This window comes from Scedosporium apiospermum (genome assembly GCF_000732125.1).
Source record: "Scedosporium apiospermum strain IHEM 14462 chromosome Unknown SEQ_SAPIO_0098, whole genome shotgun sequence".
In the NCBI taxonomy this organism is placed as follows: domain Eukaryota; kingdom Fungi; phylum Ascomycota; class Sordariomycetes; order Microascales; family Microascaceae; genus Scedosporium; species Scedosporium apiospermum.
This window is the reverse complement of record NW_015971799.1, coordinates 289356-315927: the sequence shown is the minus strand read 5'-3', so window position 1 is coordinate 315927 and position 26572 is coordinate 289356. Positions and strand designations below refer to the sequence as shown.

The 26572-nt window shown below is 51.0% G+C and overlaps 8 protein-coding genes across 8 annotated transcripts; 4 read left to right on the top strand and 4 right to left on the bottom strand.

Annotated features, from left to right (window-relative positions):
• On the bottom strand, positions 1-2180 carry SAPIO_CDS5257 (Copper amine oxidase 1; the record flags this gene model as incomplete). Its single annotated transcript, XM_016787619.1, has 3 exons — positions 1-1560; positions 1626-2057; positions 2127-2180. 3 exons carry the CDS (start codon positions 2178-2180, stop codon positions 1-3), a joined length of 2046 nt encoding a protein of 681 aa, XP_016642634.1.
• A 2028-nt stretch (positions 2181-4208) lies between these two features.
• On the top strand, positions 4209-5169 carry SAPIO_CDS5256 (uncharacterized protein; the record flags this gene model as incomplete). The annotated part of the gene is made up of 2 exons (XM_016787618.1): positions 4209-4395; positions 4514-5169. 2 exons carry the CDS (start codon positions 4209-4211, stop codon positions 5167-5169), a joined length of 843 nt encoding a protein of 280 aa, XP_016642633.1.
• A 1088-nt stretch (positions 5170-6257) lies between these two features.
• On the bottom strand, positions 6258-7510 carry SAPIO_CDS5255 (uncharacterized protein; the record flags this gene model as incomplete). The annotated part of the gene is made up of 3 exons (XM_016787617.1): positions 6258-6762; positions 6833-7062; positions 7118-7510. The coding sequence occupies 3 exons, from the start codon at positions 7508-7510 to the stop codon at positions 6258-6260; spliced, it is 1128 nt and encodes a 375-aa protein (XP_016642632.1).
• A 4083-nt stretch (positions 7511-11593) lies between these two features.
• SAPIO_CDS5254 (uncharacterized protein) lies at positions 11594-12638 on the top strand (the record flags this gene model as incomplete). The annotated part of the gene is made up of 3 exons (XM_016787616.1): positions 11594-11737; positions 11813-12154; positions 12225-12638. 3 exons carry the CDS (start codon positions 11594-11596, stop codon positions 12636-12638), a joined length of 900 nt encoding a protein of 299 aa, XP_016642631.1.
• A 1512-nt stretch (positions 12639-14150) lies between these two features.
• On the top strand, positions 14151-15660 carry SAPIO_CDS5253 (uncharacterized protein; the record flags this gene model as incomplete). The annotated part of the gene is made up of 2 exons (XM_016787615.1): positions 14151-15242; positions 15394-15660. 2 exons carry the CDS (start codon positions 14151-14153, stop codon positions 15658-15660), a joined length of 1359 nt encoding a protein of 452 aa, XP_016642630.1.
• A 2318-nt stretch (positions 15661-17978) lies between these two features.
• On the bottom strand, positions 17979-19097 carry SAPIO_CDS5252 (uncharacterized protein; the record flags this gene model as incomplete). Its single annotated transcript, XM_016787614.1, has 3 exons — positions 17979-18454; positions 18529-18598; positions 18663-19097. The coding sequence occupies 3 exons, from the start codon at positions 19095-19097 to the stop codon at positions 17979-17981; spliced, it is 981 nt and encodes a 326-aa protein (XP_016642629.1).
• Positions 19098-21095: 1998 nt separating this feature from the next.
• Positions 21096-21975, top strand: SAPIO_CDS5251 (uncharacterized protein; the record flags this gene model as incomplete). Its single annotated transcript, XM_016787613.1, has 2 exons — positions 21096-21245; positions 21409-21975. The coding sequence occupies 2 exons, from the start codon at positions 21096-21098 to the stop codon at positions 21973-21975; spliced, it is 717 nt and encodes a 238-aa protein (XP_016642628.1).
• Positions 21976-24333: 2358 nt separating this feature from the next.
• SAPIO_CDS5250 (Major facilitator superfamily transporter) lies at positions 24334-26237 on the bottom strand (the record flags this gene model as incomplete). Its single annotated transcript, XM_016787612.1, has 3 exons — positions 24334-25018; positions 25102-25919; positions 26004-26237. The coding sequence occupies 3 exons, from the start codon at positions 26235-26237 to the stop codon at positions 24334-24336; spliced, it is 1737 nt and encodes a 578-aa protein (XP_016642627.1).
• Positions 26238-26572: the final 335 nt, after the last annotated feature.

Genomic DNA, 26572 nt, shown 5'->3' with positions numbered 1-26572 from the left:
TTAAATCCTCGAGCGGCAGCACTGATCAGTCTGCTTCTCATCACTGTACAAGACACTCTTATTCTTTTCCTGCGTCGACACGGCAACATCCAGACCCGGGTTACCCAGGAAAAAGTTCACAGGCTTTAATCCAACCATCAACTTATCGTTAGGCATCACAGGCCAGTCCTCGATTCGCGGGTTGTGCGTCAGGCCAAAGGTGTGCCAGATGACAATGTCGCTATTCCTCACGCTAAGGGCGGTGCCCGAAGCCTCGCGCCTGCTGATCTTGGATGCTATCCCATCACCGCCGACTGAGTGCATCGTGTATTTCCCCGAGGGGAAGTGGTCGCCGTCTTCATAGCGGGTAACCCAGACGGCATGCTTGCCGAACTCGGACCTCTTGGCGTGGAAAGAATCGGGATGGGCGAGAAGCATCTGACTGTAGGCGGGCATGAGCTTGAATCCGACTGGTGTGCCTGTGATAGGGTTGATCTTGTTTTCGTTGATGATCTTGAATACCCGGTCCTTGGTATGGTCTAGATCGAAACCACCCTCTTGCTCGATGATCTTCTGCTCTGTTATGTAGCCAACGCCGAATGGGTTGTGAACAGAGGGGTCGCCGTATGGCATGGCCTTGGCCTCCTGGACAGCCAGCGAGTTACTGTGTCCATCCAGAGCAGGGTCGATACGCAGGCAGAAGAGGTGCTGGTGGTAAGGAGCCAAGACGCCCGGCGCAACAATGGTGCCGTAGGGAGTCTTCTCCTTAAGGTCGATCTGCGTGGGTGCGGTAGAGAGGATGCCCGTTGCGCGCACCTCGTAATATATGGAAGCGTCTTGGCAAAAGTGAAAGGCAAAGATGTACTCGTAATTGCTAACGGTGATGATGGTCTGTAGAACAAGAATCCGGGACCGGGTCACCACAGCGTTGCCGGTTCGGAAGTTGGTATGCTTCCACAAGATTCCATCATCCTGCTCGTGGCAGCAGATGACGTTGGGCATCTTCATGGGTTGTCCGTCGCTCGTGTTGTGGTGAGCGTCAAAGTACTTAATGGTGCCGAGACAGTCGCAGCCGAGCTGCAAGTTATTGGCGTTGACACCCGCGCCATCATTTCCCAGGTCGAACGCGGCTTTACGGGGATAAGGAGCACGGGGATCAGCGTATGGGACAAACATTTCCCCGAGAGATAAACGGTAGAAGAGACTGCGTCCGTCATAGCGGATGTCATGGAGGGTCAGGCCCTCGCGGTAATTGAAGCCGACGCGAATGTGCCACTTCTCCCAGGTGAGCTGATTGCCGCGGATCGTGAAGGAGGGGCCCTCGGGCTGGACGACCTGGTAAGGCTTGGTGGTGGTCCTGGGGCTGGGTCGAAGTTCGGGGTGGTATTCACTGGCGGCTTGTGAGTGGATCCTCCGCCTGTCAAAGGGACGAGGCTCGTTGTGGATGCGTTCGTGGGGCGCAGTTGGTAAGCGGTAAACTTTGAGGACCTTTAGATGCTCCGATACTTCGGCGCAGATATCGAGGGGATAGGCATAGTAGTTTGCATCAGGGTTTTCCACCAGGCGGAGGTAAAACCAACACTAGGGCGCGATAGTTATTAGTGAGTGTTCTACTACTTAGAACCGGGGTAGTCATGAAAGCATACCATGCTAATACGTTGCTTCACGTCATTCATTCCGTCCGTGGCATACGTCCAGGGCTCAACAACTACTGTAGCGCCTTCGGGCAGTTGGAGGCGACGAATCTCCTCTTGGACACCAGCATCGCCCAAGCACGCCTCTCCGACCTTTTGCATGTAGGCGGCGTCGATATACGAATACTTGCCAGGGAGGTGCTGCTTGGCTTTGACCCGGTTCTCATCGAGGTCGACGAGCAACTCGAAGAGCTGATGCTTACCGTCTTTATTCTCTAGGACAACTTCGACACGGGCGCATCGTGTGGGAAATTTCCCGATGGGCTGGTTACGATGCTCCTTCTCCAGAAAGGGGATCATCTCCTCTTTGGGAGGCTCCCGCAGCGTGATGACGCGGAAGTTGACATCTCGACCAGGGAAATGTGGCCGAACAATCTCGGCAGCCTGTAGAGAGATTCTCAATGAGAAAATCTAGGCTTCAACGTGAGGAAGAAGGCATGATAAGAGACTCACCCTGGATATCTCGTCGGGCTTGAGAGGGTCGAAAGGGTGGATATCGAGCGACATGGTCTCCAAAGTACACCAGATACTCTATCACAATTTTGGCCTGAGTGGTTGATGCGGAATGATTGCTCGAAGGTGATGCTTTCAAACCAAAATATCTATGAATGACGCTGGCGAGGATGTGGAAGCGAAAACGAAGACGTAACCACGCGAGTATATATAGTACACACGACCCTACTAGCCAAGAATGGTCCAGCCGTGGTTAGTAGAGAAAGACCAAAGGAAAAGATCCTCCGCTTTCAACCAAAATGCAGGCTTCGCTTACCCCTTCCTTTAGCGATTTAGTGACAACACGAAGTAGCACTCGATGCCAACTTTGCAAATCATGAACCTCCAAAGGCTTAGTGAGAGGGGTTCTTTCTCCGCTGCCAAGAGAAACCCGCATAATCTCAACCAGACTATACCTTTCAAGGTGTGTTTGTTACAGAGCCGCGCCTCGAAGGATCTAGCGCCAGTTGGAAAAAAAAAAAAAAAAAAAAAAAAAAAAAAAAGAGAGACAGACACAACTGGCTGCAACGACTCACCATCTAAAGGGTCAATAATTGCTCAGATTATCTAGTTGAAGCACAAACCATCGACAGGTCACGGTTTGAGAAGAGCCGGTGGAATAAGCTAACAACAGCGATGGGTATTTAAGCCGCTCGGTTTGCGTTTCACATGCCAGTCGCGATTTTTCTATAGCCTAGACGCAGACCCTCTCAGCTTTCCAATTAAAATTTCGTATCATGGTTAAGAGTTTCAGCTACATCAAGTCTCGTAGGCTTGTAAGTTTGTTGGCTTCAGCCCATCCGATCGCTGTCTACAATTCTGGCCAGATGATGGCAACCAACCCGATCTTCTTGCTTTCAAGAAATCAGGGTTCCGCCTCGCTTCCGATTCAGCCGATCTTTCCAATATCTCGTGTTCGTTCCAAGAGATAAGCCGATTATGGGCAAGTCATGGTTTCGCAATTGGGAAGTTTCTCATGGGTATTGACGGGCCTAGTTTTGTTATTGGCTTGGCTCCTATTTTCTGCCTTCATATTTTGGACTCTCAAGGCTAATCCGATGATCCCATCATTTAGGGGAGGATCTCAGGACCCGGTGTTGCTCTACAATGCGGCAGCGTCTACGTTCTTCTCCTTAGTAGTTCCATTCACCCAGTTAATGGACGCGTGATAGCGACGTAAAATGCCCGAAGCGGAAATACCAGAAAAGGCCTTGAATTGGCGAGCAAAAAAGATTGGGTCATCCCCGTATGCGTGTGCGCAACTGGTCCTGAATGAGGGCTCCCATGCTCATTGCTCTTCCAGCCTGAACATGCGCCGAAAGCTTCGAATTAACCAGGTCTGTCAGAGAGCCTAGGCATTATGGCCATATTATTCGATTGTGAGCCGTGAATTGGAATTAATGGCTAATTGTCATCCAAATTATCGCATGCCTAGAGCTTAAAGAACGAAAAGCGATACGATGCTCCGAGTTCAGTTACATCGTGGGCTTTCGAGCCAAGACCATCCGCCATTTCTTCAGGCACTTCTCCGTTAAATATTACAAGTATATAGTAGACAAAATATCTGAGCTCATCGCAACCTTGCCTCCGGATATCGGTATTCGAAAAGGTAGCTGCGGCAGACCTACCTTTGTGAGAAAGGGCCGCTTGATTGGCACTGCAACCAAGCATCTTCGCGAACACCACCGCCTCTTGACTAATCTGAATGGGAAGCGCTCTCTCTGCACCTACCCGCCCATTCCGATTCGATCAACAGGATCGTAGTAGGCAAACCCACGTGGAGGTTGGCTCACCGCACCTCGGTAGCCAAAACCGGAAGCTTACGCCGAAATCAGTACGGAGTACGCGTTAAGCATCCCCAGCCAATAACAGATGCGACCTTATGTTTGTTCAACGCCAAATGAAACTGGGTTCCTTGGACATCCATCTTGCGAATTCCAAGGAGATAAAAGGCGGTGTCAATCCCAGAGGCCGTTTCTCCATCGAGCACTGCGAATTCTAAACTCACAGCATGAACATTCAGTCCGTTTTCAGTTGCCCGAAATGCGATTCTCCACCTTTATGCTCTCGGCCATCGGGCTTTTCACTGGGACGAGTTTCGGGGCTCGCATTCTCCAGTCTAACGACGATGGCTGGGCCGAACTCTACGTTCGATCGTTCAACGACGCTCTCAACGCCGCCGGCCATGACGTTGTCCTCTCTTGCCCTGCCGACAATAAATCTGGCTCTAGTGAGTTGGAGTTGGTTGTCCCGGATGAAATAAGTGTCTCTAACCTGGCATTTAGGCTCCCTTGATGCAGATCCTTCTCCAAGAACACAGGCATGCCAATACAACTCCTGTCCTGCAGGGAGCGGAGCGATTGGTACCAATACTACCAACCCTCGCCTGAACTGGGTCAACAGCTACCCTGTTACTGCGATGCGCTTCGGCATCTCGACGATCTCAACCCAATTTTGGAATGGCCAACTACCTGACATCGCTGTTTCTGGTCCTAACGTCGGCTCGAACCTCTGGCTATCAGTGCCTTTCTCGGGCACCGTTGGCGCTGCTGTATATGCCGCTCACGAGGCCGGCGTTCCATCTATCGCCTTCTCTGGTGCATCAGACGGTACTCTTGCCTGGAATACGTCGCCACCTCCTGCGCGAAGTCTTGTCTATGGCGAACTAGCCCGTCGATTGACAGATGCCGTGCTAGCTAGTGGAAAGCCATATCTGCCTTCGGAAGTGTGGTTGAATGTGAACTTTCCCGAGGTCGGAGGAGAGTGCACCAAAGCAGATGATTTCAAATGGGTGCTAAGCAGAATCAACATTGGGTTGTTTTCTGCCCCTGATGTCAACCACTGCGGCGGAACTCGGCTGCCAACCGAGACAAGCGTAGTGAACCACGAGGGATGTTTTATCTCGGTGAGTGTCGGTGACGCAACCGACAAGACAACGGCGCCGGAGGAGAAGCAGGCCATAGTCTTGCAGAAGCTGGGAAACCTATTAACTTGCTTGCCTTAGGCGGTCTGTGTTGCAATCTACGGGTCCGAAACATAATACGAGGCACTGCATCAATGGACTCAGCGTGAGATCGGAGACGGGTGTTAACCTTATGTTACTTATCGTTATGATAGGCTCTAATTCTAAAATCTGATATATGAGAACTTGACTATCATTTTACCGGAAATTAAACCCGACATCGTATTTCTGTCGGAGTTGAGCAGCACGACTCAAGTTTGAAGTGTGTATATCCCAGCCCTCCTGAAGGTGTGCGTGAGTGGGATCGGCACGACATCGAAATCGTTCAACGGTCTAGACACGGTCATAATAGCCTCGTGGGGTGTCGGGAACCCAATGGTCAGTGGGAATCCGCTTCGCACAGCATCACAGTCAAAGGAGAGAGACACGAAGTAATAAGAAAGTGTAATATTAAAAAGAATGCCTCTTGTGAAACGGCTCTCGAGATCAAGGGAAATGATCATCTTCAGCCGAATGCGTCCCCCTTCTAACTGCAAGCCAAAATTACTAATTGGCTAAGTCCTTCTTCTTCTATTGTCGCAGGAACCCCTCTGCCCTTATATCGATGTAAGCGAGGTTGGGTGTGTTGCTCTTTGGCTTTGCTGTGGCTGTGACTGCGGCTCTTTCTGTGTGGCTCTCCGAGATGCCCACTGCGCCATGCACCAACGCAATACGGACATGCCGAGAGATATGATGCTGAAGCAGATACTAAGGGCAACAGCGTAGAAATGATAGCCTCGAAGTACGGTATCATGGCCCACTTGAGCCATCGTCCCGAATTCTTGGTGACTGCATAAGGCTACTTACAGTTCGGCCTGCCGCAACCCTTGGAACATCTTTTCTTGTCATTTGATCTAGCTCTAAGTAGATCGAACGCGATACTTGGTCTTTGGTAGCTGTATCCGTAGGGGAGAATTGTGGATGTTTTTCCCACTTTGTCGTGGTCGTGGTCGTGGTCGTGGCTTTGGTTGGATCCGATGGAGGGTGGAAGAACATGGTCGTCTGGCCTTGAATAAGGATCGTGTGGAAGGATTTACCCCGGCGCCACCAACTGGCATCTCTTCGCATTCCTTCCCACGATAAAGGCATATCTACTGGAACAACCGAATAGCCCAGGGTTTGAAAACATTGCCAATCCAGTCCGCCAGATGCCTTAGAGCTGCCAAGATTTGATACATTCCTCTGACGCTGCGAGTATCTCCGAAGCGTACGTCCGTAGAATATCTCATGATCTCCCCCTCCATCCAGGCCCATGACATGTACCAGTCATTTCTAACGATTCGGATCATTGGCAGGGCTGGGATCGTTGTCTCTGGGGCGATGTGGCGGATCCGCGAAACCCAAGCCCTGGTCCAAACGAGGAGTTGGGGTGTCCCCGTGGCATTCTGGGCTAGGGCTTTCGTCTTAATCGCCACGGTAATTAACCGATCGTATAAAGGACTGTATGCAGTTTGGTTTATGGGTGTGTCGTCGTTGTTGCTTATAAAGTTCTTCATAGCGACCTCTGGCTCCAAAGCCAGACAGAGGTCTACTTGAGTAGGACGGTTGGATATGAGATTGTGTGGGACGTATTCTTCAATAATGGTAGCGCCCATTCTAAGTCCACAGTTAGTTTTTTCGCGGCGATATTGTGAAGGATAATTTTATGCCAAGCCAGGAAACCTACACATCCCAAACTTTCACATTTGCATCGCAAGGATACGATCGAAGCGCAACTCGGAGCAGGGGGTAGTTGACGGCAGAGTTCCAATGAGACTCAAGCACGTCGTTGATGTCACATCGACGAGCCTCATCTAAGATGTCGCTCAAGGTTTGAAATTCGACAATAGCAGCCTCGGGTTCAAGGTGGTAGTTGGAGAGATGGAGATGGTTAGCGATGGGGAGGGGCATGCGGTCCTGAAAGAAGAGACCAAGGAATTAGCATGGAAGTCACGTCCCAGGGCCCACTTACACAGGATAAGCATAGCGTAGTGATAGAAATCGATAATACCTGAATGGCTTCAGGAACATATGGGGTTCCCCCATACGAAACATCGTCAATGAACGAGTAGAGGTTATGCGCATCGGCTGGGAGATCGACCAGCTCAGAGGCATCCCGGATAATTCCAGCGGATTCCAGCAAGAATCTCATGCTTCGAATTGACCAAGTAGTTGTCGATCTACTACTCGAAGGTTCGGACGGCTCCTGGTCGAGGTCGTCATCGTCGTCGATGCCGCTATGTAGATCCGCAGAACGTCGGCACGGGCCATCACCACCCTTCGCCTTCCCTGGAAGCACCTTCTGGGGGTTTCCTGTTGCATCCGCAGTATTGGCCAGCCAGAGCTCGATACCGTTCGCGGGCATGGTTGGTTTGAAATGTTTACGCTGGAGGAATTTTCTTTGTATAGCCTCTATGGAGAGATGTCCTCCCCATACGTAGGCACAGCTGAGTTTGAAAGGACACGTGATGGGCTTCGAGAGAAGTCTTCAAACGGGATGAGAGTTTACACCTTCCGCCTGCGAAGTTTAAGATACGGTGGCGATTGCGATTCCGGCAGTCGCAAGCTTGGAAAGCACAAGGTGCAATCTTTTGGCAGGAGGGGTTAGACCAAAAAATCTAGAAAGGTATCAATTGCACATAACCAACCAATGCTGAATCGCTAACAGCCAACACAGATTATGGTTAAGCTGCACTAACAGCAGCAGATATCACCAGCCAGCATCGCTTTTCTCAGAGTCCCCTCCGAATAGCTTCGGCGCCGTAATTATGTACTACGGAGCCTCCTCTATCGGGGATTGGAGAGAGGAAGCGGGGGAGGGATACCTACCCACGGAATTGTAGAAGATACAATCTGATCCTGGTGATCGTGGCCCCAGCACTAAATTCTGAAACGACAGAAACGCCGTCTCGTCCGGTTGCTAGCAATAGTGCCCGCAAAATAATATCAGCCTAGTAACCTTTAGAGCTTCTAGAAGGAGTTGACAACATCCAGGAGTCGTGAGCCAGTCGAGGAGCAGAAGCGTGGTTTCGCGGAAACTATTAATTACTGATTCGGACAAGAAAGGTGTAGTAGCAGACTGGGATTTACAGGGACGTGCTGTCCATTTAAAGTCTGTCGACCCATAGCAACTCCACCCTGGTGCGCCGGCTCCTTTGAAAGGGCAGGTGCTCGCTTGTGGGGTTCGTTTGGTGTCGCTGTTCCCCATATCTTTTCTCAATACCTCTCTAGCTCGGCCGGCCGAAATATAGCAAGACTGGACAATTATGAGAATAACTGTATTTTATGTATTATCAGAGGCTTTACAGATTTGGAATGCAGTCCTTCTGGCTATGGACTAGCCGTCGATATGGGATAACGCCTTGCATATCTTTAAATTCTTTCGTCACCATATTAATGTCGACATGACAGAAACCAGAATTCCATAAGGATTCATCATAGAGACGAGGAAAAGGGGTATAATAGTTAGGCTACCGGCCCGGGATAGAAGCAATACATGAGAAAGTCCGAGGAAATACCTCGGACGGGCCAGCCAGCGGCTTCGAGTATAAATGGGGTTATGTCCGGGCGGGGCCGTCGCCGGATCTCCATGTAGGCCATGACAAAATCTTACTGCACTCTTCGTTATTCCTCCAAAGGATGTAGAAAGCATCGGCATCATGTCTCGGCAGCCTTAGAATGGCCACAATACTAGAGTAGAGTGGTTCCATGCCCAACTGTACGGAAAGGGAGTGAACCCTCTTACCCTGGTGGACGATCTCAACCTTATTCATTTCTAATCCGCTAATATCCTTTCCCACCAGACCGGCTCGGCGACCAAAGTCCACTGGTCGAGCGGATGGGCTGACCGCCCGCAACTCTGGTTGAACTGTCAATTAGGAACCCTTCTACCGACAGGAGCTTTCCACCCATACCATGAACGAAGTCTGCCTGTCGAGCGTGTGTAATTCATCAAAGGGCGTTGGGTTTATTATTAATCGACTTGAACCTCGGCTGGCTTGCCACGGCTCACCGCTTCTGCCCCGCGATTAGTGATCTTGCCGAAGTGGCATGAGGCGCGTGCGCATGACATCATTTCTTCCCCGATGACTGCAAACAGCATTACAGCGCTGGTATGCACTTATTATATATTCTCTGTGCCTCCCCGGAGTAGGGCTATTTTGACATGAAGTAGTAAATCCAAAGCCCAAAGAGAACAATTAACTTACGGAATAATAAGTTTCTCACCCCAGCAAATTATGAAGTCACTGAACAAGGACAAGACGGGACGTGCAACCACCGAACCGGAACGGAGGGCAACCATAGAGTCGGACAGGCAGGTTCTCCTGGATCAATCTGATCAGGAACACCCGAAAAATACAGGGAAGGGCGAAAACCGGAAGAAGCCAGGGCTGGTGGAGATCTGGGTGCTTTCGTCCCCATTCGCTCCCCTTTAGGTGCGTCCTGTGACAGCACGTTGCGTCTAAGCGACCTCCCAATGTGCTAACAAACCCGAAGGAAACACAAGAATAATGCATGGACGGTCTGGCAGAAGCCTTGCTTGAAACAGTGCAAGAGGAGGAACCATGCCCTTGACAGTGGACTGTGGGCTGCGTCTTGAATATTGATCACGCTAGCTTATATGCGGTTACGAGGCTTCAACTCGTGCTAGAGAGCGCTTCGCTGGGCGAGCGTGATCTACTGTGCCTATGTTCTACATGTTAGTGCTTATCATAGAGGCACACGGTTGTATGTCCATTCCGTATATGTGACGCTGTATGTATTTTCTCCCAGGACAAGCGGGATTTATTCCTCGACCTTGTCACGTAGAATAGAGCAGACCGCCGCCATCGAGAATAATTACTCTTGGCGCCCCTCAAACGGTCCTCGCTTGTGTTTTATTAGACCTGCGACCCACCTAAAGGACCGCTTGATTCGAGAGAGGGCGTCATAAGGTCAAAAGGGGAGCCGGAGCCGGAGCCGGAGCCGTGAGCCGTGATCCGCCGTGCCAGCGACCCGCATCGAGGCATCGGCTCGTCTCACAAAGTGTGGGGTGGTGGGGGATTTCAGCTGAAAGTCGGAAACCCCATGGCGAGGTCGAGCTATAAGGCAACCGCCATGCCGGACTTAACCCTTGCCTCGGCTCAAGAAAGGAGAGGAGTGGAATACATATTTTAGTTAACACTGTGATGAAGCAGGCTCCGACATAATCTTACATCCCTAGTATGCAGGGCGACTTGCACGTGGCAAATTTGAGTGGTTTATACCAACCACTGGGAGATGGTGAAATGGTCAACGGATGCGATACGTGGTTCTGCAGCTGACCAACGGTCTCGGCCAAAAGGCGGATTTAAGGTCGACGGTCATATTAAGACAACCCGAAGATACATGTTAATGCTTGGGGCATCGCGAACAATCTGCCCGCACGTACCGAGACATAGCCTGGCGAAAAACATGATGCATTTCGGAGTTCAGACAAGAATCGCAAAGAGACCGAGACGCATACATGTGGACAGAGGTGCCCAACCGACATGCGGGTCATAGAACTCACTATACCGTCCTCAAATTAAAGGAAGCATTGTCGTGTAGCCATGCTGCTGCACGGGTATGTTCACCTTGGGATAAGCTGTTGACGTCGGGCGAAGTGGATAAATGGTTTCCGCAAACCAGGCGTGCTAATTGGTGCCCGGAAGCAGATCATCCCCAGCATGCGTCTGTGCTGCATCTGCGAGCTACTAGGCAAGGTCAGCCCCACAATCCTGATCTCATAGTGTCATGCACGTCAAAGTGCAACATTCTCAATCCCATGGGACTTCGAGGAAGATTGGGTTTTCCTATAATCGACCAATAGATAGTGTTCGGCAGATAAGAGTCGTTAGTAATAGACAGCAGGGCTCGGCAGACGCACTTCCTCGGTGGCATCCCAAGCTTGCTGTCCCCTTTTTTTCGTTTAAGGAGGATGGGCCTTTCTGAGCGAATGAATCAATGAAGCAACTATTGCCGACGTGGCATGCAGCATAGGCGTGGCGGGGCGGGCACCGCGGATGGTGTGGTAAATTTTTGGGGAGGGTGTGCTCAGGCAGGTTCAGCTTGAAGTGGCTGCATATGTGAAAGTGGCTTGGCTTTATGGAATTCAACAGCCTTGCCCTCTAGAATGGAATGGAGGAGGGTGGGGTTGGGTAGGGGTACCGGACATGATGAGGCGAAGAAAGGTTATCTCTCCGTTATGAATTGATGCCTAATGGGTCAACGAAAATCCTTCGCACGAGGATCGAGTTCTAGTTACAGACCCTGACTGAATCTGAATCACGTATCTGCGTATATATAGAGATATATCCTCAACTGCTCGTTCGTCGACAGGAGCCATCTAGTCTGCCCGCATCCTCGATCACATTATCCGAAATAATAAAAAAGAAATCCCCCCTAATATTGCCGAACGCTATAGTGGCAGCGGGCCTTGATATTTGAGATGGGATCCAAGTATGCTAGGCAGTTCATCACTAGCCTTAGGCAGCACACCTATGCCGTCGAGCATGGCCTCGAGAACTTTGATGATGTCCCTTACGACATTTACGTTGATGTGAAGCTTGGGCTGAGACTTTATCATGCCGGGGTGAGAAAGAGTCATGCCCACTTCTCCTGGCTGTTACCAAGCCACACATATGCTAACCAAACTGCGTTTACTTAGATAAACCCCCACGATGAAGATCACTACCGCCACCAGATCTACCTCGTGGTTGAGAGAACAGGCAAGGCTAGTAAGCTGCGCAGCCCGGGAACGATTATCGCCAACGTTCTCACCACGCAGTACGCCTCGGAGAAGGCACTCTGCGACGCACTGCTCAAGTCAGTCGACCGCAAGGGGAAGCGCGTGTTGGTGAGCAAGCCTATACACGCGGAACACAAGTGCGGCGAATGCGGGCATGAAGTGAGAGAGGAAGTACACTACGAGTATCACTTTTTCAGCCCGGATGAGCGGTGGGTTACGCGATGTTGTCAGTGGAATGAATATTTTGAGCAATACGAATGTGTAAGCAGGACTCTACTTCACAATTCCTTATTCGAACCGTGGAATCTAACCCGGCCAAAAATAATGACAGTGCAAATGTGGAAAAGGCGATGTTGCACGCCTCACATCAATCGACACCAACGCCGTCGCATCCATGCCGGAAACAGGCCTGCCGATCTACCCCACAACGCCCGCGGAGCCTGATGTTGCAGAGGCTGAGGTTTATCCGTCGAATCCGTCGAACACCTCCCCTTGGGGTTTGCAGGGGTGTCAGCAGAACTTTATCGGCCCCTCGAGTCATTACCATTTCCACATGGCACAAGGGGTTGAGATGCCCACGAAAAAGGGGGAGCTGGAGTGGCCTCAACCAGGCGACAACCATTGGGATTTCGGGGCCTTCGAGAAAGCACTGGAGGAGCGTCCTGCGCTAGAGGCAAGCCCGCTGTATAAGGCCTTGACTGGGAAGGTTATTGAGTTAGACGAGGAGGTAGTAGAGAAGGTCTGATGGTGGTTGTTTATGCGGTCGTCCTCATTTCTACTTCCTTGCATCCACATGTGTCGATACAGACTCTGATTCACAAACACACCACACAGAGAGAGATGGCCTTCCAGCTAGGTAGATTGTACTGGGTTACTCTTTTAGGATGGCCTCTTCACTGAAACGAAGTCGTAGGGTACCAACGCAAGCAGTCTCCGCCAAATGCCGACCTGTTTCTTTAAATGTGAGAAGCGATCAACGATCAAAACGTCCCGTAGATCGACAGACCTCACGTGAAGCGTAGGGCAATTTATCCCGTTGAAGAAATGAACCGTTAGGAGCGATGGAAATCCTGTGCCCTGGCGGTCGAGGAAGGACCTCAACTCCCGCGCACCTTCCCCGTATCATCGCAACTTCGCAGGTTGCTGACTTAACTTTATATACCCCCCCAAGACCAAATCTTCCAGCCGAGCGAGCATGGCAGTGCATTACCTGTGGCAGTGGCCTCCGCAGGTCGCTCAATGGTTAGAAACCAACCCACTTCCGGGGGGAGTTTCGTAACTCTCGACGGTTCGATCCCGATAAGGACCTGAGAGGTGATCTTTTTGCGATTTATTTTTCTTCCCTGTCCACCTATCCGACCTGTATTTTCGGCGCCTGTATTTCATCTCGTTTGGTTCTTTTTCTTTCTTTTTTTGTTTATATTTTTAGTGTCCTACTGATCCTCCCTATTCCCCGAGTTCTAGGTTGGCTTGGCTCCAAGTGAGAAGACATTCGGGCGAGAGCTTTGATACGTGCAGCCATTGAGTGGCGACAATTACCACCTAACTGCGCAGCAGCTCCGAGGCGTATTTTGCTTTATTAGGAGGCACAGTAACATTCACGGGACAGGCTGCAATATTCCGCTGGTAGGACTTAACAGTCGCCTTTGGAGCTGGTCTAATGCATACCTTCCGCTAAGATGATGAGAGCTAAGAGCTCGTCGCCTCTCCTCGCCCATATAACCACGGCCACTGCCGAAATTACAATTGCGTCGAAGATTTACCCCACACAATAAAACCTTGGGCTATGGCAGGGAGAAGAGGATAACGGCGGAAGACTTGGAATGGGTTGGCGTGAGCTCTTCGTCAGGCAAAGATTCCCGCATTCGTGGGGCGGCGGGCGGCCATTTTCTCCAATTTTTATTTAATTAAGAAGCACTCTGGAAGGAGTATACGAAATGGAAGGTTCTCTTCCGGAAGTGCAAAAAGGTACATCATTTTGGTGGTTTATTCCATTGGCGAGGGCTAATGTCAACGGCCGTGATAATACGCGGGTCATTCAGCCGCCAAACATTTTCGAGCTCGACCAACCAGTCCTGCCAATTCATTTGGGGGAGGGGATCGCCCAATTTACATTCCACGTCCTCTCCCTAAGAAAACCACTTAAATACAATGATGGCTCCAATCCCCGGTGCCCCGTAGCTAGGGAAGGAGAATCCACCCCCTTCCGCTTCTTCCTCCCTCCTTTCGCTTTCGGTCCTCCCCCAGCTGCAACAAAATGCGGAGTATCCAGCACGGACTCCTTCTCCTGTGCGTCGCCTTTCCAGGTGTACTAGGCGCGGTGATTGAGAGCAGAACTGAGAACACTGTGTCCATTCCTGTGCGTCGGAGAGCTAGAGCTCCCCGCGTCCCCATCGACATCGCTTCGATCGTTGCATCTCGCGGCGGTAAGATCGGATCGACCAAGAGCGTGTTCGTTATCCTCCAGGATGACGAGGATGGCATACCTCTTCAGGTGATAGACGACCCAGATGAGGAAGAGCCTCCGGTGGAAGAGGAACCTGTCGAAGAACCTGTCGAGGAGGAACCAGTAGAGGAAGAGCCTGTTGAAGAGGTCCCAGCGGAAGAAGAAGAGCCCAAAGAGGAGCCAGTTGAGGAAGCTCCCGTCGAGGAACCCGTTAAGGAAGAGCCTCCGCCGGAAGAACCTCCGTCGGGAGAACCTCCTGTCGAGAAAGAGCCTCCTGCCGAGGAGGAGGAACCCGTTGAGGAGGAGCCCGTTGATGAGGAGCCCGTCGAGGAGGAGCCTGTCGAGGAGGGACCTGAGGAACCCGTGAAAGAAGACCCAGTTGAAGAAGAACCCCCCGCTGAAGAAGAGCCCGTGAAAGAAGAGCCTCCCGCAAAAGAGGAACCCGAAGAGCCACCGGCCGAGGAGGAGCCACCGGACGAGGGTGGTCACGATCACGGCGGCGAAGCTCCAGCTGAACCTCCTGCCGAGGAGCCTCCGGCCGAGGAAGAACCGCCCGCCGAGGAAAAGCCCGCGGGACCCCCGCTTCCTACTGTCAAGTCCATCACTTGGGAAGGTAGTGGTTGCCCGGAAGGCCCCGAGGTGGATGGCCTAGAGCCCGTGATTTTCGATCTACCCAGTGACGTCCGTGAGATCGCCATCTACTTCAATTTCATCATCGCCACGCTTGGCCTCGAGCAGCCCGAGGAATCCGAGTGCCACATCAGCATTGAGGTCGAGAATATTCCTCCGGGGTGGCGCCAGCAAGTTTTTAATGTGCGCGCGGAAGGAGAAATCTACCTGGAGACTGATACCATGGCTGTGTTTAACAGCAGTATTTGGTGGAGCGGTGAAGGAAATCCCGTTGTAAGTGTCTGTCCCCTTTCGTTGGTTTCTCTTTCGTTGATTTCTTTCTTTTTTTTTTTTCCATTTATTATTACTATTATTTTTATTCCCCCCTTTATTCCAAGTCTCCCCGAGGTAGTTGGGCCACTAACCGTGTTGATCCTTCCAATAGTTCGAGAAGGGCAAATACTGGCCCAACAATGAGCCCGACAGGCAGGTCAGCACCCATTACTTGACCGACCCTCTCCTCCTCTCCCAACTGGAGCCCGCGGAGCAAGCAAAATACTTCTCGGCCTGCTCAGCCAATGATGAGCCCACCTCCGGAACTCTGAACTTGAAGGCTGGAGTGAGCGTGCGTACCGATCTTGATGTGCAACCCCTGGCGCAAGTCACCATTGGTCTTCTTATAATTGAGAGCCGTCTTGTGCCATGCGAGTAAAGGAAAGTGGGAGGTGAGAGGAGAACGACGAGGTCACCTAGAGTCATCAAGTGTATCTAAGAAATTTCTTTTCATGAATATATTTTTCCCGCCCTGCAGAAGTTGTCACGCTGACCCCTATCCCTTTCTCTGCTGTAAAACGCGGCTGCTATTACATCAATTGGGCATTAGTTATGAATCGAGAACATCTTCCATCAGCTTACCGCCATCGACCTTTGTCTCCGACTTCCTAACGAGCTTCTCACAGAGCTGCATGTCACATGTTTTAAACTTGAGGAGTGTATGGGCAGTCATGTCCTGATGCAGGATGGACTATTCCTATAGTTTGACGAAGATAGAAACAACGGTTTAGGAAAGCCTCGATAGATGCAAAGCTGGTTCTACCCATGTTGGTGAATTCAGACAAAGTATTGAAACAGAGCAGTGCAGCCTGCCCGCACACCACAAGAATGAAACAGAAGAAACAGTTGGTCAAATGGGTCTAGAATGGTTCCAGCAGGAAGCTGCTGCAATTCTCCTTGTAGGAATGATAACGGAACGTCAGAATGGTTGATCAACAGGGATAGAGCGGTATCGTAACTAAAGGAGGCTTCCAAATATGGGGAAGCCAAAGATCATGTAAGTGTCAACTAGGGGACACTTCGACATGCAAAACAATAGAAGAATTGTCCGGAGTCGCCACATGCGATGATCTATGAGAATTATAAAAAAGAAGTCAATTGAAAGAAGGACTAATGACTGGAATACTTGAAGAGAGAACGGACGTTATATTTGGAGAGAGTAATAGCACCCTCACACAAACCCCAGGCGCAAAAAAAAAAACTCGAACAGTGTGGTTGGCAGGTACACAGGACACGGGTTCAGCCTAGCCAGACTATTACTGCATCTGGCGTTGACAGCACATACCATTGGTGGGCAATTTCGTTGCCATCCTAGAGCCGCTATAACCCGACGGGTTCAGTGATAGATTTCTTGATCCAATCCCAAAATCGTCTTAATCCACAGAGCCGGCTTCTCACACAGCCTCCGAGCGGTCGTAGGAGCGACGAGGATGAGGGATATCTATGACATCTCACTGTACCTGTGTCCGAAAGGGCCATGGGCTGGGACTGGTTCGGTGTTTTGAGCATATGTCGGCAGTCAATATGTGTCTTTGATTGAATTGCCGAATAAATGCTGTATCTTCACCCTGAAGTCACAGACAAGACGCACGCAAAGCAACAATGAGTATCTTCGCCAACGATGCTTTCTCGGCAATATGCCTAGATGATAGATTCAGTAATGTACCAGAGTAGAAATGGGACAAAAGGTATTTGATTCCAACTCACACAATGCGACCTCGAGACTTGTGTAACTCTTGCTCCAAATCCGGAGTTGATGCTGCAGCATCGTTCGTAGATGGAGTTAAACTCTATGGAGGTCTCACTTAGGTCTCGTTGTCAGGACAATTACGAGAAGAGCCATGCATACTTTGGAGGGGAAAGTTATGCCCAGGCTGACGAGTCCACGGCCCGTCGCCTAACAATACCATTCAAAATAGATACATTTTCAACGATACTGCAATTGATCAATCCGCTGGCGTCACCGAAACTAGCAGTCTCAAGGTGCCAGTTTGTGTTAGTCGTATCTTCAGTGGACTCATGTGTCGGAGGTTGTCCCAGTTATGTAGTTCTTTGAAAGGAGCCAGCCAGTTCTTGCAGAATGGGAGTCAAAACATACCGTGGAGTTGAAGGTTCGTCGTGATGGAACTCGAAATCGAATTCGGCGGTTGGAGCTCTCTGGGACTGCTCTGGGCCTCGCTCTCAACCCAGTCGCTCTCCATCTTATTTTAGGGTACAAGGGCGGATATGGGGAGCCATGTGAAGGTTTCAAATGAACGAATATCGTGAGGTTTCAGTGAGAAAATTGGAAGGCAGATGGGGAGTGGTCACCAAAGGATTCATCATTACACGACCACCGCCACCACTAAGGCCCTGCGAGAATTTGAGCCCGCGAGTCATCTCTGGTTAGTATTATCACACCGGCAGGCTATCGAAGTCTAACGAGGAGCTACGCGCATGAGTGGTGGGTGAGCGTGGGATCAAACATAATTCGAGGTAGCCCTCGTCAGCTCAAATCGAATCAACAACACATTGGCAGGACCTGAGAATAATCATATTCAGACGCGCTAGATCTGCGTAAAGCCCCAATATTTCCATTCAATAACATTGATCAATCTAACTAGGGGGGCTGCTGTAGGTTGCCTCTTGCACGAGGCCCGGACTCCAGGGAGTCACCGCCCACAACCAAACAACGAGTACATAACGCTAATCTAACCTCTACTGACGTCTGTCTGCTCCAAACCATTCTGGAAACAACTCAAGGATTTTGGCGTGAGCATTGAGAACATCCTCCTTCAGCCCCCACTCCGCGTCATCGGGGATGGCCTTCGAAAGCCTCCTGAACTCCTTTTCCCACACCTTCCACTCGTATTCGCCACAATGCAGGAGCCTCCTTGGGGGCCCTGATTTGATCTCCCGTGCCAGGCTTTCGCCAGCAATTAAAATGCCCTGGGCAGCGATCTTCACGCCGCACCTCCGAGCGAGCTCCGTAGCTGGTGGTGGTCCAGGTCGGCCGGGTCTTAAGCAGAGTCCGTCGTAAATATTGCAGGCCGGATATATATACGGCTCCTCGTAATGATTGAGGAGACCAGCCACGTATAGCTTGGCCATGAGATCGGAGACGCAGAGGGCTCTCTCGCATCTCTTCCTAATCTCGGCAGCCGTCACACGGGGGCCTACTGCTTGGCGGGGCGCTGTATGCACGTTGCGTATTAATCAAATGCTCAAACAGGCCCGGATGTAGGTGGAACACAGAAGGGAGGATTACCCATTGAGCCATGGCAGACTTCGCGTAGCGCAATCGCCATGGCGTGTTTGTAGTAGCTAAAGCCGGGGTCCTAGATTTGAGCAAATTCCATCAGCTTTAGGACCATCTCCTTGATAGGGGAGGTGAATTTGTACCTTGACACCAAATGCCTCTGGACCAAGCGCTTCCAGCTCAATGAGGAGGAGGAAAGCCCGATTGAGCTCCGAGCTTCCGAAAGAAACGAAGAAGCCCAACTCAAGCGTGAACTCGGCAATCTCGGCCAGATAATTTACCAATCCGTGATCTTTCAATCCCAGAAGCCATTTTGGGTGCTTGCGAAGCCAGCCGTTATTGTAAAGATCAAGGACGGTTCGGGCAGCTTGCTTGGCGGCCACTGCGTCGTCACCGGGCGCTTCGAGCATGGTACGGAGAGCGGTCAATTTGCCCCGCTCGTCGTCATCAAAGTCATCCCGCAGCATTTCTTCCTTTATATGGGTGAGCCAGGCTGGTTCGGGCCGATTATCCGAGAGACTGCTCGTAACAGGCAGCCCAGTGGTAGTGGCGGTAGCCTCTGTTCCGGTGGTGGCCATGGTGGTCGTGTGTATCAATTTGATTGAGAATGAAAGGGATGCCGAGTAATGGGAATAAGGTTCAGTTGGGAGGAGGGCAAGGAACGTTTATAAATTATACGCGCCTCTGCTCCAGCATTTGCACGAACTCGATCATGGAGAGCCAAAAGAAGGCCCGAGGCAGTCAGCAAAGCGAGGAATCTTGATTTAACCATCACGTCCCATACATGGAAGACACCCGTTCACTAAAACTCGTATTGATTGTTTAACCATTCCTTGTTCGTACCGCATTCAGCCCGAGTTGAGAACGAAGAAGTCTGAGCGCCGTTTTTGGACGCCCACTGGAATTGACAGCGACCGAAGCACCGAAACTCGTACAATAATGCCCAGCACATGACGCCCATAAACCATGCACAAAGGATGTGCTGGTTCATAGTTTCATCCCTCCATTAGCTTGGCCATCAAATACCAGTGAACACCAAATGCGGCTCGGATCTTTCACGAGGAAGCCTGAGTGCTGTTTTCGGATCCTCGCGGGAATTTTGTGAGTAGTGAATTGATTTGATGTAAACACACCAGACGGATCCCTTTCGCTTGCAAGTGGTGGGCATGATTCTGCCAGGCCCCCGGTTCGGGAGACAATGCAACTATGTTGACTTAGGCTGCCCGATCAGCGGGGAAATGAATTACTTCGTATTTTTAATCGGTGTGTAACATGAAGAGGAAATCTCCGAGAATGACAACGGAAAAGTCCAGTGATGGGTTTCACAACATTGTAACATTGGACTGCGGGGGGACAAACACCCACACACACCCATGATGCATCAGCTAAGGCCGGATGGCAACACTATCCCGAAAGCCACAAGTTGGAACTCGATGGGATAGAGTCATAGGCCAACCAGAAGAGACTAACTGAAACTTGGAACAGGTTTGCAAGAAGTCAAGGTGCATATAGAGCAGATTCAATGATTCCGTACGATGATGAGTGGGCCCGCCCCGCGTCCTGTCTCACATGAAAGAACCCAATGGAAAGATGCCTTTTGAACTATTTTGCGAACATTACCGATTGATTTGCGGAGGTAGTAGTTGAAAGACAATTTAGCCAGCTCATCAGAGGCTTTAAACAAAGCTGCTGTTTCCCCCATATTCCTTTGAGGTCTGCGGACCCAAGTGATAAAGGAGAAAGGAACAGCTCAGAGCACTCTCCCCCCTCGCAGGGTTACCCAGATCCAGATCCTTCCGACACAGCTCAAGCAGATACTGGAATTAGATCAGGATACGCTCATTGTCCTCATTCTTGCGCGTCTGAATCCTTGCCCGAAGTATTGTTTCAACTTGTTTGTCCCTAGCTAGTTGACTTCTTGACTCCCTCCCTGTCAGGGCCCTCTTCCTTGACCTGTCAAGTTTCAAGCCATCAGGCCCTATCCCATAACCCGCCCCTTTGGCCCCAGGTCTCAGACACCATGTTCACGGCTATTCAGCCAAGGCTTTGACACTTCCGTTCAATCTAACAAGATCCTAGATGACCCGTGTAATGGTGGCCGTCACCCGTATGCCAAATGCCTCGTACGTACTGGCAGGTGTCGTCTTTACGAGCCTTGTGAACCTACACGTGCCGCAAGGCACATCTTTTAGATTGATAATGCATGATAAGTGAGTCTAATCTGTTCCAACTGTTTCGCCAGGGCTAGATAAGTTGTCCTGGTCGAGGGTTTGGGGCGAGCAACAAAGGGAAGTGATTTACCCAGGATGATGGGTGGCCGTCAGAGATTGGAGAGATCAACAAAGCCAGTTCTTATTTTCCAACTTCTCTGAAGTATCACGGTCAGGGTTCCGGATGATTCTAGATTTGTGACATCTCTCAACGATTGAAGTTCAACATGAGGACAATTCGAAATATAAAAAAGTCTATGTTACCCTGCCATCCTAGCCTTTGGAATAATACTCTGGAGCATCCGCAACAGCCATTACCATTCCGGTCTCCAATACCATCAACCTACTTATCTTTGCCTAAACAAGATGGATGATTCCCGTTCACCTCCAGTCTCCCCGCGGCCCTCCCCGATGCCCTCCCCCCGAGAGGCGTCTCCTCCTTCGCAACCATCGTGCATGGCAATGCCGCGTATTCCACCCACTCGACGGAACACCACAGACGATATCAACAACCTGGTAACTCAACTCATCGCCCTCAGCCTGCCCTCAGTCCCCCCCACACAGACACCGCTCTCAACACCGTTCTTGGCCGATGACCTATATCACTTACCAGTTGAGAATATAGCAGTACCATACCCCTCATAGGGGTCCCTTGCCCGCGAAGTCCGTTCAAAAACAGGCAACACGTGCGCTGGTCGCCAAAGCAGAGGGGAAACACGATAAGTACCCGCGCAATAACTATGACTACGAGGGTAACTTTGCCGACGCGGAAAAGAGAAAAACCGGCATGCTCGAAGTTCCAGTCACGTCGAATACCCCATTCGACGTCACCAAGCCACCGACTTCAGTGAGGGACGACATTGCGGGCAACCGTACCCTACATCCCAACGATAGGGCCCACGCGGAGCAGAACCCTGTTAACGACCCCGACGTATGTCGCGCTGTTGTTCATAACGTGGTTCGCGACACTACTATGCCGAACCCTGTCACCGAGACCAGTGAACCTCACGTCCTGGGCCTCGTTTACCATCCCGAAGGAGACAGACGAGGTTTCCGCCGCGCTCCTTTGGAGCCCATGGACAGGCGCGGACGCCAAATCGTTCGACGCCATGACGATGATCATGATCGCCCGCAGCGCGGGTCTTCATGGCCGCCAAGGGGTTTGGATGCGGGGGAGTTGGCCTGCATTGAGGCCCGGTATCAAAAGAGGGAGCCGAGTCGACGACGCCGACATGATGGTGTTTGAGATATCCGATGCACTCCTAGTACTGCGCTGGTCGCTCGTACCTCAGGATGAATCAAAGATGATGGGCTGTTAGCAGAGGGTTGAAATGAGCTTTTTGCTCGATTGATGCAGTATTTTGGAAGCTGTTTAGCTTAGGATTTTCTGAGAATGCAATTTGAGGCTGGGACTATCCCGTAATGGATATTGCAACGTTAAAGTGACCGACATGATATGAGACTAACCGGAGCATTCTTGGAACAGAAGTCAACCCAACCGCTACTAACACGGCGTAGCAGCTGGCATGGCCTAGCTCTACCTACCCACTTCAACAAGAAGTATTAGGGGAATTCTTATATCTTATTCAGGAAGTCCCCATGGCGGAGTTACCCTTCCTGTGGTTCGGAAAATATCACCTTGTCCTAACTTTAGAATCGAGGAGTGGCTCGTTTGCAACCCTTGGTTGTGCCTCAGAAGAGAGGGCAACATGCTCCGGATGATGCTGCACAGTGCTTGGAGTCGTTGTAGACTATACTGTCAACATCTTTTTTCGGCATGGGCCGCGTTGTCAAAGTCTAATCGATTTCTGTCTCCGCCCAGTAATACATTTTTAGATATACCGCTACGCTAGTGGCTTGACCGATGAACTTGTGTTATCGGATATTTGCCGCCATGTTTTTCGGAATGGTTAAAGCAGCGAACACATCCTTGGTAATATCTTATTAGCAATACCATTCCTCAGTCTGGCCGGGTATAAGAGGACAGCGACTCAGCCCAGGCAGGGACAACCCCAGTCGGAAGCGTAGGAATGTACCTGGTGGCACCGACTAAAACATTCAGAATCATGTAAGGCTGGCGCTGTATGGCACCGTGATTCGCAGGTACAACAGCTTCACAGTCGGCAGATTATATGGAATTTGTGGTCAGCCCGCTCCGGGCGTGTGCATGGGGATATAGAGCCGAGGTCACTCACCCCTGGGAGTGGTTTTGATTATCATGTACTCTCAACAGAGCCCTTTTATATATTGATTTTCCCGAGTCTAGATTCGACCAGTACAGCAGGGTCTAAATTCCACTCTACCCTCTTTGTTAGAGGTACCTGGGAGATTCTGAGATTTCTCGGGACGAGCCACAGCCCAGTAACTTTGCTTGATTTCGTCGAAGAGACCGAGTCGGGCCCTTCTCCTGTGATAGACGTTGAGCCGGTTGGGAACGAGAAAACTAGAATCCCTTACGATACATCTATATGAGAGAGTCTTGAAACGGAATCCAGTCATCGACATAATATTTCAGCACGTCGGTGCCGCCTGCCACTAGCGGTAAATGCTAAGGTCGCTGAAGGATTCAAGCCCAGCAATGAAGAGTCAGTTGCGCAGTCTTTCGAAAGCCCGAAAACTGGTTGCGGACAGTGACCGGCCGGTCGCCGGCGGGGGACGGACTACGAAATCAAATTCAAGGTCGTTATCAGCAATGAGTATTGATAAGGAGTGCCAGTGGATGTTGCCTGCCTCAGTCAGATGAAGATTTTAATGGCTTTTTTGCATGTTTGCATGTAGCTACTGTCGCCTAGATCAAATCACTCCAGAGTCTGGGCCTGGGCTGTCAACAGCTGCTGTCAAACTGTCGCTCAGACCCGCTGCATTATAATACATTTTTGAGCCTCCGGAGCTCAACACAACACAAGAGCAAAAAAAGCTCAAGTCGTATAGTGGTTAGTACGCCACGTTGTGGGGCACCTTTGCCTCCAAGCTAAGGAGGGAACCCGTACGTTTTTTTTTTTCTTACTTAATAAACCAGGTAACATGACTAGTGCCAACGTTTCTTTTCCTCTTTTTCTGTTTTCCTTTCCCTACTCTTTTTTTTGTGCGCATCACTGGTGTTGCCGGTTGTCTGTTTTAATACCCAGCGGCTTATTTTTCTTCTTTCTCCATATTTTTGTTTATAAAGTTCTCTGATGACTTTTGCCTAGTCAAAAGCGTAGATTAAACACTATTTATCGATGAATCAACATCGCTAAGTTGCTTTCGTCTTGGGATGAACGCTCGTTAAGGCTGAGATCCTAATTGTGTAGTCGATGTACTAAAAAGGACAGAGACGGGGACGTCCATGGATCCCAACAGCAGGAAATCGTGCGAACCACATAATCTTTCGGTTCTACTCATTGATGCTACCCTAAATTCTCCAGATCCATCTAAATCAATTCTCAGGCGCCTTTCCACGACTCCTAATCTAACTCAAGCGGCAGATGCTTTCATTTTTATTAAACGCCAAAATAGCCAAGTCCAACGCCGGAAAACATAAACCAGGGCGAGGCAAAGCCCGAATCCAAGTAGCGCAATACCCACGAGAAACACTCTGATAATCCAATGACGTCGAGGTTCATCAACCTGACTTCTCCGCTTGCGAATCAGACGCCGGTGCCCCCTCCGCCGCCACCGCCATCGCCGTCCCCGATCCAAGCACCGACCGGGATTCGCGCGCAGACTCGAGCCCACCCTGCGCCGCCAGCTCCCGCTGCCTCATCAACTCCTCCTCGAGCTGAGCCTTCTCCTCGAGCGTCAGGTCGCTCTTCGCATGTCCAATCTTCATGCACGCGAAAAAGCAAGTCGCCACGCCGGCAAGCCCAACGGCGATCCAGAACCCGGTCTTGTAGCTCTTCCTCAAGCCCAAGTGGCTGGTGGCACCGACACCAATATCGGCGATACCGAGGAAGAAGCTGATTCCCAAGAAGACGACGCTGTTGATGATGGCGCCAGCGAGGCCTTGATATCGTGCGGGTAGGTTCGTGGTGATGAAGACGTTGGTGACTGTGTAGGTGATGTCGATGCCTACTGTGCATGCGATCATGGAGGGGAAGACGTAGGGCCAGTACCCGACTCCTTCGGGCATGATGGCGAAGAGGAGAGGGCAGATTGTGAGAGCTGTGCCTGCGATGATAAGGAGAATGCGGCCGGGGAGCAGATGCAGAGTGAAACCGGCCGACATGCCGATGGTTAAGCCGCCGAGGACCATGGGGATGTACCATACTGCCGTTATTATGGGAGATTGGTGCATGACAAGTTCGATGCTAAAATTAAGATGGGGGTTAGAGCCGCTTTCTCACCTCGGAGGAGAGCTGGGGTGGCAGGGGGCATGTTTGACAGCACTTACTAGAAGCTTGAGTACAGGAGGAAGACACCGAAGGAACCGTACGAAAGAAACAAGGCAAACACGAGCGGCTTCATATCCTTGGGTGAGAAAAGGGCCGCCGGCAAGAGCGGGTTCTTGGAAACCCATCCTTGAATGTAGACGGCCAAACAAAGCAAGACGACACCAATGACAAAAGTAGCGATGATGTGCGGAGATGCCCAGCCCTTCGGTGCAGAAGAGCTATCCGTCAACGCATAAACGAACAGAACAAGACCCGGAACGATGGTCAGCGCCCCCGGCCAATCCATCTTAATCTCGGGACCGTTCTTGTCGCGCTTATCTCGAGGCACGGTGAGGAAGGATATGGCGCACACAACAGCGAGGAAGATGGCGCCCAGCCAAAAGTACCACCTCCAGGTAAGATACTGCCCCGCAGCTCCTCCGAAGAGGATGCCGAAGAAGAAGCCAATCGGGGCGGAAGCGCCGTAAATTCCGAAGACCAGGTTCTTCCGGGGGCCCGGGCGGTAGATTTTACCGAGGAGCATGATGCCGGCGGGAAGGCAGGCGGCGCAGCCGAGACCCTGCATGGCGCGGAAGACGACGAGCTGGGTGTAGTTGTTGCTGAAGCCCGCGACGAGGGACCAGAGGAAGAACCATGCCATGCCGCCGGTGTAGAGGACGTCGCCGCCGTACATATCACCGACGCGGCCTAGCGGGAGCAGACATGCGCCGGTGACGAGGGAGAAAACGCTGGATGGCCATGTTTGGGAGTTTTTAGGGATTTCCAGAGCGGCGGCCAATGGGGGAAGCACGATGTGGAATCCACTAACGAAGTATTCCTAATACGTGGGTGTTAGTGTCAGTGGCGTTCGGGGGACAAAGAAAAACAATTAACGCCGGGTATTTGAACCCAACATACATACGCCCATGAATATGGAACCCAATAGGGAGAAGCAAAACCCAAGCTCGGCCCATCTCGTCTTGAAGATGGCGGGCCGTTGACGGCCAAGCACCTCTACATCGATCTGAAGGGGTTGACTCTCGCAGATTCCTTCGGTGCGGGGCACGGCGCCGTCTAACGGGATCTCCGAAAAGGAAGGTGACGCCGTGTTAAGGCCCGTCGTGGTGTTCCCACGACCGTCGTTCGATTTGCCCATTGGGGGGGATCTTATTCCGCGAGTTTTAAACGTCTTCGTACACTCTTAAACGAATGAGTGGGCAGACAGTCAAGGCCCAAGAAACGCAACGGAAAGGCCAGCATACCAAAGGGAAAAAAAAAAACCTACCTAGTTGGAGAAGCGAAGAAGCAGCCAAGAAGACTAGTATAAGAAAAGAAAGGGAAAGAAAAAAGAAACATCATAGTTGAAAGCATTTCGATGACAAATTCAAACTCTGGAGAAGGGCCCTCAGGCAATGGCACCTTGGCAAACTCGCCGAAACCCTAACCGAATTTGGATATAAACGGGTCGCCCGAAGCTGTCCGCGGACTCCG